The 14,342-nt window shown below is 41.2% G+C and overlaps 1 protein-coding gene across 5 annotated transcripts in view; it reads left to right on the plus strand.

Annotated features, from left to right (window-relative positions):
- nhsl1b (NHS-like 1b) overlaps nt 1–14,342 on the plus strand; it is a 102,290-nt gene that overhangs the window by 45,329 nt on the left and 42,619 nt on the right. The window contains exon 1 of one of the 5 annotated variants that reach the window (XM_063496417.1): nt 8,416–8,637. The exons of the other annotated variants lie outside the window; for them this stretch is intronic. Within the exon in view, the coding sequence (XP_063352487.1) occupies nt 8,622–8,637 (16 nt within the window). The 5' untranslated portion in view covers nt 8,416–8,621. Of the gene's footprint in view, nt 1–8,415; nt 8,638–14,342 lie in introns of those variants that run through there. 5 annotated transcript variants of the gene reach the window in all.

The following is a 14,342-nucleotide window of genomic DNA, read 5'->3' on the forward strand; positions in this document are numbered from 1 at the left end:
GTCCTGCTGGAACTAATTCAGTGCTTATCGTTGAATCTGAAGAGTCTGAAACAGTTTAGTAAGTGTGAATATCTGGACTACCTACCAACCTAAGGATTTACGGCTGGGGATATATATATATATTTTTTTGCTTAGTTATAAAGAAGACCTCTCTGAGCGACAATGAGAGGAGACAGGAGGTCCGCATCATTCCGAAAGGGGAAACCGGCGGGCCTTTCCCGGGCTCTCAGCTGGCTCAACGTGTCCAACCTCTCCCGCCAGAGCAGGCGCGTCTTCCAGAGCCAAAACGAGCTCAACGTGGTTCACAGCCGCCACCCGTACTCTCAGTCTCACAGTCACCTTCACACCTCAGACGGAGACGAGGGTGAGGACGACGATAACTGGGTGTACCGGCCTCAACACAAAATAGGTGAGAGTGGGGAAACAAAAAGAAAAGCAGTGATTATTTTATTTTTATACTGGACACACACCTACTTAACCATGTGTGTTGGCTACGTCTCTTTGACCTTTTGAACTTGAACTTGTTAGAATGGTTCTTTGTTCTCGAGCTCAGTTAGGGAGACGGCGAATGATGTGTTTACACGCACAAGCAAAGCGAGTACTGTTTCATTCTCTTTCTTATGGCACCCTATTCTCAATCTCCACAACCCTCACACTTCCTGGTTGCCTTAGAGACTAAGTTGGATGTGTGTGTTTGTGGTCAGCAGGACTTGTGGCTGGTCAAAGGGCACTTTGTCCCTGTGTGATAAGTCAGCAATGATACATCAGCCCCGGAAGCGGGCGCGGTGATGTCACAGGCTGGTACCAATGTGAGTGTAGGATTTGGTGCCAGGGAGAGGGTGTGTTTGTGTTTGTGTTTGTCTAGACCTGGATAGCTCATCACTGAGACCAAGAAACTAAATAATAGTTTCTTTTATTCAGCTCTTTAGTTTAGAGTTTTAATATTGGACGTCTTTCTGTCTGAGGTAAGAATGAAATTTAAACCTGGCAGTATTTTAGGGGTATTAAGTTTCCAGTTTCTCATTATTTATTGATTGGTTCATTAGTTGTGTGCCGGGGTACATGCATCTGTGCATACTCGGTCAGAGGTGTCAGTTTGACTTTGGGGAGAGTGGTTGTAACTGTAGCCTAACCTTTGCCTGAGAATGGAAAAAGACACCAGTGGTACTCGCATTAACTCTGAGACTTGCTGCCATTGGTAGTTTCACTCACACTGTACATTAACATTAAAATTATTGCCAATACTTTAGATACCCTTGGAGCGGGATAGGCTATACATGCATACAAGCTTGGACACAAAGGCTTTGGGGAGGCAGGTGGGACAAAAATACAAACCAAATAAAAAGCAGATATTGTAGCCTAAGTTTCAGACATTCAGGATCAGTATCTGCCCATGTTTGCCTCGCTATTACACTAACGGTAACATAACAAGTTGTTATCAGCTTGAATAGGCAAATTACATGTGTTGTCTCTCTGCCTGGCTCTGCGTTTTATTTTTAAAGCAGTTCAGCAACATGATGACTAGTTGCTTCCATATCGGAACTTTCTTTATCTTAATGTGTCCAACCAATCGGTGCAAAGCTTCTTGGGGTAAGATTGTCACAATAGCATGGAGACTTACATGGAGCAATAACAATGATTTAGCAGCATAGGCGCCACATGTAGCCTCAGTCTGCTGTCAATGCTAAGAACATATTTTGAATCGGTGTCCCTATTGGTGGTCAGGGCTGGAGTAGTGTCACCTGACAATATATGATGACATTTTGTTGCTCCAGGAAAGTGAGCTTGTTGCTGCTCTTGTCAAGTTTTTGCATGTTTCAGCCCTTCCTTCCTTCTCACTCTATCACCTCTGAACCTGCCCCTTCCTAAAACAGCTCAGAGACGCACATAGCTGAAGGTCCTGACATTTTTCTCATAGTTAAAGGGTTAAAGCAGAAGCCGGTCAAAGTTTATATGGTAACTATATTGGTATGTAGTGTTTTGTTTTTAGTTTTAACTGAAGGATAGTTTTTTTTCCTGGTTATAATCTTGAACTTGAGATTACATATAATATTATTTGTGTCCCTTAACTCTAGAGATAAGTGTTGCAGCGCTGTTTCGCAGCCTAAACCTTTATGGATTTTATATCTGCAAACCAAGCATGCGCCCTTTTATTGCCCGCATGTGGTTCAGTGGCAGAAAATGTCTTTGTATTCTAGCCAAATCTTTATCTGAATGTACTACACCGCATGTGATTCCACTGTTTGATCTGTCTTACATAAGAAGATCATCCTACCTTATTTGCAGTCTGCCTATCTCATCCGTGGTTGCCCCTCACGCTGCCCTCAGGAAAGCTCTTTGCTGTCATTATTTCTTCACAGATCTCTTTCAGTCCTTTCTTGGAATAATTACAAAATCTTAAATCTAAAATTTTCACTCACATTTTAAAGAAACAAATCATTTTCCCATTAAATATTCAGAAAAATAAGGGTGACTAATTTATTTACCAAGGGATATATTTTCCAACTACAAAGCTTGGAGATGGAGATGATGCATTCAAGTGTGAATAAGTGATTTTAAACAATAACAAGACAGGAACTGATCAGACTTATTGCATTAGACTTTTGTTTTTCACAAGCTAATGCTCTTTCTCCTGCTGTTTCTTTTTACAGCCTCGTTCTTTCAGTGTTTCTCTCTTTCCCTCTGTTGTAGACAGACTGTATCTTTTTATAGCTAATTCCAGGCCAGAGAGAGTGTCATAGACAGGTCAGTATAAAATTACTCCATCTACAGTGCACACACACACACACATATATACGTAGTGTACAGATGCACACTGCACACAGAGGAAATGTCTCGGGAATAAGTCTCCAGTTTGAACCTTAAGTATTTTTAACATCTGGATCTTGCTTCCACACGCCTGCCAAGACCCATTACAAGGCATATGGGCAGCCACGCACTGTGCCTCTGTGTAAATATAGCCCGAAAATGAGTGCCTGGGGATGCAAAACCTGCAATTTTGATGTAGCCTCCAGCTCGGCTGGTTGGGTGTTTGCCTCGGTTGTTGAGGTAACGGGTGTGTGAGTGAGTGAGTGCTTCCTGGGCCAGTTGCAGCCCCGACAAAACGTTGCAAAAGTTGTTTTATTTATTGGTTTGATGTGTATATATATATTTTTTTTTTCCAGACGGAAACGGTGGCTCGTCAGACATCCAACCGATTCATTGTCTGCAATGCCTTTATAGTTATGGGTTATATACAGATCGCTGCTGATTGGTTAAAACCTCCAACACACCCACCAAATGAGAGGAAATGTGGCCCAAAAAGCATGTTACCAAAAAAACTGCACGTTTCAGTTAAAAAAACAAAACAAAACAAAACAAAAACAAGGCAGAAAATAGCAAAAGTGCTCCTGGTGTGGCTCAATTTGACATTTATTAACTTTATTAAGATTCTTAAAAAAACTTTGAGCAAGTGTAACATATAGCTATATTTTGTAACGGCTATTCCTTCCTGTTTTAGGAATTGAAATACAGGTGATAGAGTCCCAGTTCTGTTGTAATGTCAAATTAATTTAAACAAATGTAGATAAATATATCATTACCAAGAATTCTAAGGGAATAAAAGTAAAACAAAAACAATCAGTTCATTAAATAAATTTCCTCCTGTAGCTGGCACCTGACCTGTGCCGTTGGATCCTCATGCTGTGTCCCAATTCTAGGCTGCATACGACTGCTGTATTTATTATCTAACTGTTTTTTTTTTCACATAATGTCATTGTTTGATTTAATAGCTCAGTACCAGACAGTGTCATTTTAACCATCTTGCAAAAACGAAACTGTGGATTTGGAGCAACTGCAAAATCAGTCCGACCCCTGATCTCCAAAACGTCACAAAATATCACAATGCTAATTTAAGCTTTATAAAGGGATAGTTAAATGTTTTCCAGGAGCTTTCCTATTCTTCTTTGTGTGAGCTGTGAGCTGTTTTACCACCATTTGTTTTTTGTTGTTTTTTTCCCCTTTTGATAAGAGGCAGTTGGGAGCACCCGTGTCAGAGAAGCATCGCAAAATTTAGATATTCAATTTACTGTCATAGAAAAGCATAAAAGGCAACATTTCAAATAAGGAACCAACCTGCAGCTGGTGGGACCCCATCAGACAGTGGAATCTAGGTCTCAGTTGTTAACTGTACTCCTTATTGGTTGTTATTTATAGATCATCAAACCACCAGATGAAGGTGCACTCAATGTCTTCTTGTTTATCCAGATGTTTTCCTTTGGCAAGTGTGCCTGCACCGTGTTAACATGGAAGTTTGGAGATTTGGGGATTAGTCTTCAGCAGAGTTTTACGTGTGATGTAGTTTTTGGTATCTACAGCGTGTCACTGTGTTACATATTTGGGGCAGGAGCACAGTGACCTAAATATTAACCATACCTTGTCATGCCACAGCTGTGGCAGAACCAGAATTAGGTTCCACAGTATTGAAGACGTGTTTATTAAGGCAGGCTGTAAGAAAAGGGTCTTTGAGGACATATTTCTCTTTGTGGGATGCTTGGTGAAATTTTTGAGAGGCTTCACAGACCAAACTCTTGCATAACTGTCTTTTTTGCGGAGGGTTTTATACAGGCACACACAGAAACACACTCATCATTACCGTGTAGTCGTTGTGTAAATCCAGATTAGCAGATGATAATTTGCTGTTGGGAGAGGAGATGGATGTATAAACCAGGAAGGCCTCATTAAAAGACAGACACAGAAATCTGGTGATGTGGCCCACAGCCCAGGGCTTGTAAACACACCAGTGCTGTACATAGAAACACGCGAAACATTCATTAAAAAAAGCATATCTATAACAAGTGTTATACACTTATAAACTGCTTCTAATCATTTTTCTCTTTTCTCCTACATGCTGCTGTCGGTGTTGATCCACAGGTAAGTCCAAACTTCCTCTCTGATCCTCCTTTGTATCTCTTTTCCAGCTGACCCCAGATCAGTCTTATTGTGTGCTGAAATGCTCCTAATCCCGGTACACACAAGAGTTCAGCTTTAGCTCAAATTAAGTCACCCCCCCCCCCCCACCCCACCCCACCACCACCACCACCACCTCCACCACCTGATATTTTTTTTTTTCACTCACCCTTTTGATTCATATTGTATGTATCCTATTACCTCTGTGTTGTGGGATCTAATCCACAAAAGGCCAGATTCACTGGTAAAAAAGGGCAAGTAGAGGAAAAACAAGTGATTATGTTGGTGAACATGGTTTTAGCAGCTTGTAAGGGGATAGAGGTCTCAGGGTTTAGTTTGATAGGATGAACTGATATTGTCCCAACACAGTGGTGAGGTAAAAAAAAAAAAGACCTCTTCACGACAAATGCGTGAGTTATAATGATGTAATACGAACAGAAATGATCTTTTTCCGTCATTTTAGAGCCAGTATGTTCATGTTTATCCTTACATGTGTTCTTTTTTATTTCTTTCTTTATTTCTTTCTTTATTTTTTTGTGTTTTTGCTACTAATCGCTTCTTTTTTTTAAAATGGCAGAGTCAGATTTTTTTTTTCAGATTCCTTCTCGTCACGTGTCTAAATATCTGAGCTGTGGAAGCTACAACAAGCTTAGTTTTTATCTGCCTTTGCTATTTAGTCTTATCTCTAATGCAAAGTGCGCCGCGGTTAAAACATTGCATACTTGCACAGCAGTGGATGTGACAGAGGATGTCCTGAACACCTAGATAAGATGCTGTCTGTGTTTCTGATACGGGCCCTTTGACGTGATTCAAGTCCTAAAACGGTGTTTAATCTGAAGACAGTCTGCATTGTAGAAGCTGAAATCTTCCTGTATGTACTGTTTGCATCCTGCACCCACAGAAAGAGGTTGTCACTGTGTGCTGCCATGTAGTCCATGTGCAGAAATATACTTGAAGAAGATAATCTTTAATGAAATGATTCAATTAGAGCATGCTATGGGCTGAATTTTCAAAATTGCAATAGTAAATATATAATTTATAAACGTGAGAAAAGAAGACTGAGTAAATATTTGGAATTAAGTTTATTTCTTTATTTGTAGATGATTTAAACAAGAACACTGTAAAATTTTGCTATACCGACCAGTGGCTCGCACTGACTTCTGAAACTAATCTTAACAAGACTGTGTTTGTGTGTAAAAGCAAAGGAAATCCACCTCTCTGCTTTGACAGTTTCAGCTTTGCAAGAGCGGTGATTACGCATACCTCAAAATGCTGCTTGTAAGCCAAAGGTTTTATAGGAGAAGGTTAAAGTTAAAGCCATTCTGGCCAATTAAGGTGAAGGTTTGATGAAGTGAGATTTTACTGTTTGGTTAGATGGGTTTATTCAAGCATTTGTGCGTATTTTGAACAGCGCGTTTTTCTTCCAAGGCTGCGTTTTTGTGGCTTTCTCATTTCAGTCAATCATGCTTTCCTTGAGGCTCCACGTCACACGAGGTCACACTTACACATTTGCACACTAGTCAGCCTCTAATTGGCCACATCTGGTCGAGACAGATGTGTTATAGCCTGCAAGCAACAATCACGCTTGGACGTCATAGTTTTATTATGATTGTGCCACTTTAATCCTCTTTTGGAACATCTGCACAGAGCGTACACTCTGCCAAGTAAGTAGGTAATAGTCATAAATATCAGCATTAATTATATGCAAGGTTAATCACCGTTGCTGTAATTATGTAGTGGAACCATAACATCTTAAAGACACGAAGTAAGCCTTTGTCTGTTTTGTGTCTGCTAAACATCTGTTTATACAGTATACAACAGAAGTGAGCACTCTGCTATACAATATCACTGTCATATTATTCAAAACTGGATCAGCTTACAGTGCACCAATTCTAGGTTGTCTACTTGGGTATTTTCTCTTGATGTAGAATGAAAAGCTAACAATTAAAGTTTCCATCCATCCATCTTCTTACATATAACAGAGAGATAAATAATGTCTTTACTGAGTTCTGGGTCTTTAGTTGCCTGAACCAACCTAACTGGTTTCTTACTATATAAAGTACCAGCGTCTGTGTTCCAAGCTATCACTCTTTCCAAGTCAAACAATAACCCTAACTATAGATGAGGGTTGGTAGATCACCTCCTGAATTACAGGTTTTGCCTCTTGGATCAGCTAGCACAGCGGCATTCTGTTTTGGACGGCTCTATTCATCTTCTGATAAAGTTCAGTAGTCACCAGTAGCCCTGGGCAGATTCATAGCAAACAGGGTTTAGCCATCACGCATTGTTACGTACTGTACGTGTGGGCTTTGGATTATAAATGAATGCTAAGGGTTCTGGGTTTTACATAACTTACCACAGATCACTTAAGATCAAAGGCTGCCACACCAAATGTGTTTTTGCAGAGGAAGAGAAAGCCATTACAGCGCATCATTGGTAATCAATGCCATTTTGCATTCTGCTATCCAGTCTGGACTAAGCCAAACGTTATGTTGACTCTTTAATTTACTCTTGTCAATGTGCACTGTGTTGTCTAGCTGCATATATTGATTTACTGGGTTTGTAGAGAGTATGATTTTCCCCTCTTTTTTTAGATTTGAAAGCACAGTCAAAGTCTTTGATTACTATCATTTCAGCAAACCTAAAACTAATCTTCCTTTTGTGAAAAGCGTACCTCATGTGAGCTTTACAAAGCACTTTAAGTCATAGAGGAATGGCCCAGAATCAGATCCATAAGCTATTCTCGCTGCACATCTGAACAAGGTGGTAAAAAAACATCAGTTTAACACCCATAAACCAAATGTATTTTCATGTGTATTTCCAAAATCTTGTAAGTGAGCCTGTATTTCTGTCTGCGACTGGCACGACGCTGAGGGTGATTGGGATCGGCCTGCCTGGAGAGTTTGTGATGCACCACGCTTGTAACTGCGTCTGATAACAAGCAGTTGAATTGTGGGGATTAAAGCGATTATATTTGATCAGCGCACAATGGATCGGCCTCAAGCCGGGGCCCCCTGTCTCACTCTGAACTGCTGACTGCCCAGATTCTCTGCCATCATTATCCAGTAAAAGCTTCACACGGTGCGTATTCGTGTGTGTGTATATATTATTGTTTTTATTTTTGCCTCCTCCCAAGCAACAAATGTATTCTTTAAAACCATGTATTTGACTAAATGCCACATATGTATACATATATGTGTGTACTTGGGTATCTGTGAAGGTGACCAATCGGGGGGCTTGTGGGTGACAGTGGATTTAAGAGTTTTAGATCCAGGCTGAGCTTCTAGCTCTGATGGGCGGGGAGATGGGGTGGGGTTGAAGGTATGGGGGTGTCAGTGTGGTAGAGAGATATCCAGGGATGTAGGGAGAGAGAGAGGGGAAGCAAAGTGAGGGGGGGTTGCAAGGCAGTTTCCTGCAGTGTAGAAGTTGGCTAGCTGCCACTCGGAGCGTGTGCATGTATGTGTGAGAGGGGAAAGAAGGGGAGGGAGATGGAGAGTGGAGTGTATGTGTCAGGATCAGTGTGTCTGCTTTTGATCGGCTTGAGCGAGCGGTGTGGAGAAACCGGGAGAGAGGAAGAGAAAAGGAGGACAAGCAGGATGGTTATGAGGAAATGGTGAGCTGCAAGAAAAAAAGAAGAAACTGCAGTTTTGTTTGGGGGAAATAAGTGAAGAGCCATGTTCTGTCTGAAAGGTGAGTGTAGCCGCTCATTGCATGAAAGCTCTGGCACTGACTCGGTGTGAGTGTGGAGTTTTCCCCGGGACTTTTGTGAGACAAAGAAAAGTTAAACTCCATCCCTCCCCTGTTTGGAAACTAATCTCTCTCACAGCAGCCTCCTCTGCACAATATCCTTCCTTGTGTCTTTTTTTCCTTCAGTGAAGGAAACACTCCTGTTCCACTTTAATCATCTCTTCCTTTGTTCTTTAGTTCCGTCTCTGATTAATTAAGGGTCTTTGAATTCAAGCATGCTTTATTTCCTGACTGCGGTTTGATTCCCCTCCCTTTCATTTTACTCTTATTATTCTCGACTTTAAGCAGAGTGTCTCTGCACGCTGCTGGCTGTGATCCTGTTTGCATTCTCGTAACTTTGGTGTGGGTTTCAGGGGCGATGAGCGATGTGTAGAGCTGCTTACACCCGTACGTATCGGTGTGTATTCAGTGTGCACGTTGTTCACAGTAACAGCTGGCAGAGCAGCAGTTGCTGGTCTGCTTTCCTGCAGAGTGGGGGGCCATGTGTTGGCTATTACTTGACTGACCAGCTGAAATGAGATAAAGGGGAAACTCGCTCGTCTTTTACTGCGTTTGACATTGTTTTCTGTTATTAAACACTCATGGAAACTATGCTACAAAGAATAGACACAATATGCTGTTTGGGAGACAACACAATGCTGCTGATAAAGAGGGAAAACCCGCTTCCCTGCCCGCTCCTGTCATTCCATAACTTTTAGTCCTGCTGCTTGAGTCATATTCCAGAACATCATGATGGTGACTTCACCTGTCATGGTTACAGGGATCACATGCAGCTAAATATGTACTAATGTTGACAACACATGAGCTATTTTATTATGAAGAATAACATTTTATAGTCTCATTTGACCTAGTTTTGGGTTGCAGTGCCAAACGATACCCAGTCAAAAGCAAGAAAGTTAAGATGTTAAATATATATTTAAAAAAAAGAAACCCTGAGTTTTTTCTTGGTAAATGATCCAATCAGCTGTTATTTCAGAAATGAGGAAATGATCTGTCTTGTTAAACCAGGGTTGTTTTTTCTCTTTCTGTAGCCTGCAGATTAATGGCTTCCAGAAATGAGGTAATATAAAGTGAACACATCAACTATACGTGGCAGTCTCCCAGTTCATCAGCTGTATGCAGTAATTTATGTTGTCAGTTACACTGTGAGATTCGAGTCCGGCTTGGAAAATGGAGAGAAACAGATGTTGTGGGAGTTGAGCTGGAGAAGGAATTCAGTTTTTTTTTTTTCTTTTTTAGATGAAGCCATTTTTTACACGAGATTGCCAGTTTTTGTTTGTTTGTTTTTTTTTCATGTTTTTCTGTGGTCAGCAGTAACTAACTAACCGTACAGCAAGAGGAGGATTAATATTTAATGTTCAGATTGCTGAGTGTTTAAAAGTTGTCACACCAGGATCAGGTTATTGACATGTAGACGCTGCTTCACTTTAATCAGCTACAAGCACGATTCCCAGTTTGGGTTTCTAGCTTCACAAGTGATGACAAACTGACCCAAATACTCAGTATTACATTAAATACCATGATCCGACCAGTAGATTACTCTACATTGGCTGCCAGTTACAGAATGTCCACTAATGTTATGATATTAACCCCCCCTCGCTCAGTCGAGGTTGCCAGCTCTGAGACAGATGTGACATATTTCAGCCCATGTTCTTCCACAGCCAGCTGTGCTGTGTGGCCAGGGTGAATCACCACTACCACCCCTGCAGTAAACCTTTGCGTTGCAGTGTAAGCCATTTGCGAGGCCAGAATTAGGCTCTGTGACTTGGTGTGCATTTTGGTATGTTACATAAGTTATTTATGCACTTGAGCCCCAGTCAGTAGATAGGACATGAGCAGGGATTAGTTTGAGCTGGAAATGTCATTCTCACTTAAATTGGAAGTTTCCTGCAGCCTTCCGGGGGTTGGGGATATAGAAAGTTACATGTTGATGAATGTAAGCCTTGATTAGCACAGAAATTTCAGAGAAAGGTCAGTTGTGGGCATCTCAGTCCATGTCCACTTCTTGATCCTGACTTTTCTGGGGTTTATTTTGCTCTCCTGTGTGCAGTTCACTCATTACAGATGCTTCATATGTTTTTCTTTTATAATGGGCAGCAGTTGTGACATATTCTGATGCTTATTTAATGACCAAATATTCCGTCATCATAGACCGTATGACTCTGCAGTGTTACTCAGATACTTTCAAGCTTTTAACCAAAACTTCATTGAAGTTAGTCATCAGAAAATTCAGCTTTCAAACTACAATGACTTTATTCTTAATTCCACAGAGGATTTTTTTTCAGCCTCAAAAATAAAGTATATTTTGCAAGTGGTCTTTTTTCAGTCTCATATTTTGAGCCGTTGGTTTAACCATGTAAAGAGTTAGCACATGCATGAATGATGAGAATTTTTTTGGTATAGAATTTGTGTAAACTGAGTTCCAGGTTTCCCACATGCCCCACATGTCTAAGGCATTCAAGCGCTTTACTGTAGATTATCACCATTAAAAACTACAAACATGTCAGCAAACAATGATCTCTAGGAGAAAAATAGATTAATGACCTACTTAAGCTCGTGCACTGTAGTTCTATGTTAATATTTTCATGTTGAAACACATGAAGGCTCTTACTGGTGTTTTCAGTAAGAGATTCTTGTCCACAACCTTTATTTCCCAGAATCATTAAACGGCCTCCCTTGTGAACTTGCTTGAACTTGTAAGAGGACAGTCCTCCAGTAACATCTCCACCAGTACTGTGTTTCTTGAGACATTGTGACCTCTTCACCGGAGGTTGACCCACTACCTGCCCCCTGGCCTTCTGGGTAGGAGTGTTGATGGGGAAAAAGAGGCGGACAGGAGAGAGGTGTTAACATGTAGGCAACAGTTTGTCTGTATTCCTTGAGGGTTAGTTGGCTTTTAAAACATGGCTTGTGAAAGACTTTAGGATATCTCACCTACCTTTTTTAAAGCCAGTTTAGTGACATAGCACTTAAACTAATGTGAAAAACGACAACATGTTGTAACCATGAAGATATTTCTGCTTGTTCCCATCTGCATTTTAATCTAAGTAGATAGAAAAGGATCGTGTGTCAAGAGCTATAATACAAAGTCAGATTTTAAATGTTATCTAAAACCAACGCCTAGCTGTTTGTTAAAGTGAGTCACACTTTAAGAAAATGTAGTCAGACCACTTGTGCTGCCTGCTAGACTTTAGCTAGAATTTCTTTAGTTAAAAAGAAAACAGATGTAGCTTGGCGATAAATGGCCTCGTGGGTAGATGGCTTTGGAAGTTCGGGTAGTTATTGCAGGTTTTGTCAGTGATCGATACATGACTTGGTCGTAAATCAATCATGTTAATATGTAAATGAGCATGGGAGTTTGAGAGGAAGTTCACAATGGGATGTTGACCTCTGTAAACAAGTCGTAGCAGAAGAGATCTTGGTCTTGATAAGTAAACAATAGAGCGTTAAGTTCCAGTGGCCTGTGAATGGGATCTGCCAGGAACCCAGTGAGCCTTCTGTCTTCTGAAAAGAGTTTTCAAAACAATAGCTTTTTTGGGGGCAAAGTTTAGAGGTTTGGAATTGTAGGAGTCAGTAACGGGGTCTTATTGTGTCTTTTTTCTAGCTTGAGACAATAGTAATGCAGAAAAACTTTCTTAGCGAGCGAGTGTTAATGGGAAGTTGTTGTTTTTTTTTTTTCTTGGGACAATGCTGGAAGTGTTTTGTTGTCCGCAGGGAGTCGGCCATTGTCTTTTCAAACTTCACCCGCAAGTGGATGACTTCCCCAGACAGAAGTCTAACTCAGCATGCAGGTGCTCTCTCACTCCATTCAGACCTTTTGCGTCTCCATGGCTACCATTGTCCTCTTACCAAAGCCTTCCTCTTGTCCAACCCCCCCCCCCGAGGCTGCAAACACACACATAGAATCTATGTGCAAAAGTTAGTGTACATACACGCTCGTGTAGCGCATCTATTATTACACACAAACCCATCCAGTGTGACTTTTACATTGTTCACTAACTAGGTGCGCACGCACGCACACACACACACACATACGCACACACACACACGCGCTCATAATCAGTGGAATGTGACACACTTACCGCAGTGCATGCCAGGCAATACACACATATATTTGCAAACATCTCTTCTCACGCACATACATGTACTGTACCTGTTTGTAAAAGGGTTGTAATGTTTCTTTGTCACAACTGAAACATCCCCTGTTGTGATGATGGTCCCATTCACTGTGTTGCTCGTGTTGGCCTACATGACTTCACACCCCCTGATGTTGTTCTCTCAATGGGCCGGGTGACACACTGTGTGTCCATGCATGTATGGATTCAGGGCAACAACGGCGTTAAGTGCAGTTTAAGTGCAGCCACAGCCAGAATCTTTTGGCTTGCCCATTGGGCTACGTGTGTCTACAAACTGTTTTATACGAGCGGCTTTGTGGCTGCGCGCACGCATTCTGTGGTTTGTTCATTATGTTGTGTGTGTGTGTGTGTGTGTGTGTGTTCACAGTGGTTTTGGTTTTTGTAATCAGCTTGCGTGTTGGCTGCCTCACCATGCGCTGGAAATGATAACCATCAGTAATGGCTGTTTTAGCCTCTAGCTCTCTGCTGTGGCTTTGGCAGGATCACAGCCACAGTTTCACCAAAGTTGCATAAGATTTGTGCACTGACAGAACTCTCATGAATCAGTCTGCACATTATTTTTCAGGTTATCTATTAAAAACGTGAAAATAGTAAAAGGTGTCTAATCCAATTTCTGAGATTCAAGTCCTCAAACCACAAATATATTCAGCAGATTCTTGCAGAGGGAGACTCTTCAACCACAGAGTTAGTTTCTTTTTTTTTTCTTTTTTTACAGTTTTTTTTGGAAAAAAAAGCTTTAATGGTTTTGATGATTATAGCTTAGATGTGTTGTGCTGCACAGGTGTAAGCCACCACCAGAGGGAGGCATTTACCTTTGGTGCTTTCAATGAATTTCTCCCTTTTTATTTACTTTACTCTTTTCCATTTGACCCCATTTTTATTCAGTTTACTGGCCCAGATTGTGTTTGAGCTCTCATTCACTTTTCTTACACTTGTTTATTACCCACTCTTCAGTTCAGTGTCACTCCATCCTCCTGTTAATTAATCTGAGCATCTCAAAATATTTTAGCCTACCTCACACTCACAGTGAAGCAGATTAAAGATTATACACACCCTCACCTGGGAGGCAAGTGGCTCGCCGTGTTTATTAATCTGCGATCTGTTTCTTTGTTTTTTATCTTTTAATCTTGTCGCTGCCGTCTTTACAGTGAACTGTTTTTCACCGCTATCTAAAAATCCCCAATCTGTGGTCATCTTTAGCTTCCTCTTGAGTTTAAATCCTTTTGCATTTAGTTGTCGCCTTCCTCGTGTGTGCATGCTTTATGATGGTTTCAGGTGAATATCTGCTTAGTAACGGCAGTCATGTGGGGCTAAATCTGAGGCAGCAGTTTAAGTGGCCTACATGCATGCGTCTTACATCTGAGTTTGCGTCATCCGAGTTTAACCTACTGACACGCCAGCACGTCAGGTCTTCCTGAACTTCCACACATTTGTCAAGTTGAGGTGATGTACTTCATTATCTGCAGCCTGGTGTCCATCTGTGGTTTGTGTCTGTCACAATCAGAGGCCTGG

This window comes from Pelmatolapia mariae, linkage group LG15 (assembly GCF_036321145.2).
Source record: "Pelmatolapia mariae isolate MD_Pm_ZW linkage group LG15, Pm_UMD_F_2, whole genome shotgun sequence".
Classification (NCBI taxonomy): Eukaryota; Metazoa; Chordata; class Actinopteri; order Cichliformes; family Cichlidae; genus Pelmatolapia; species Pelmatolapia mariae.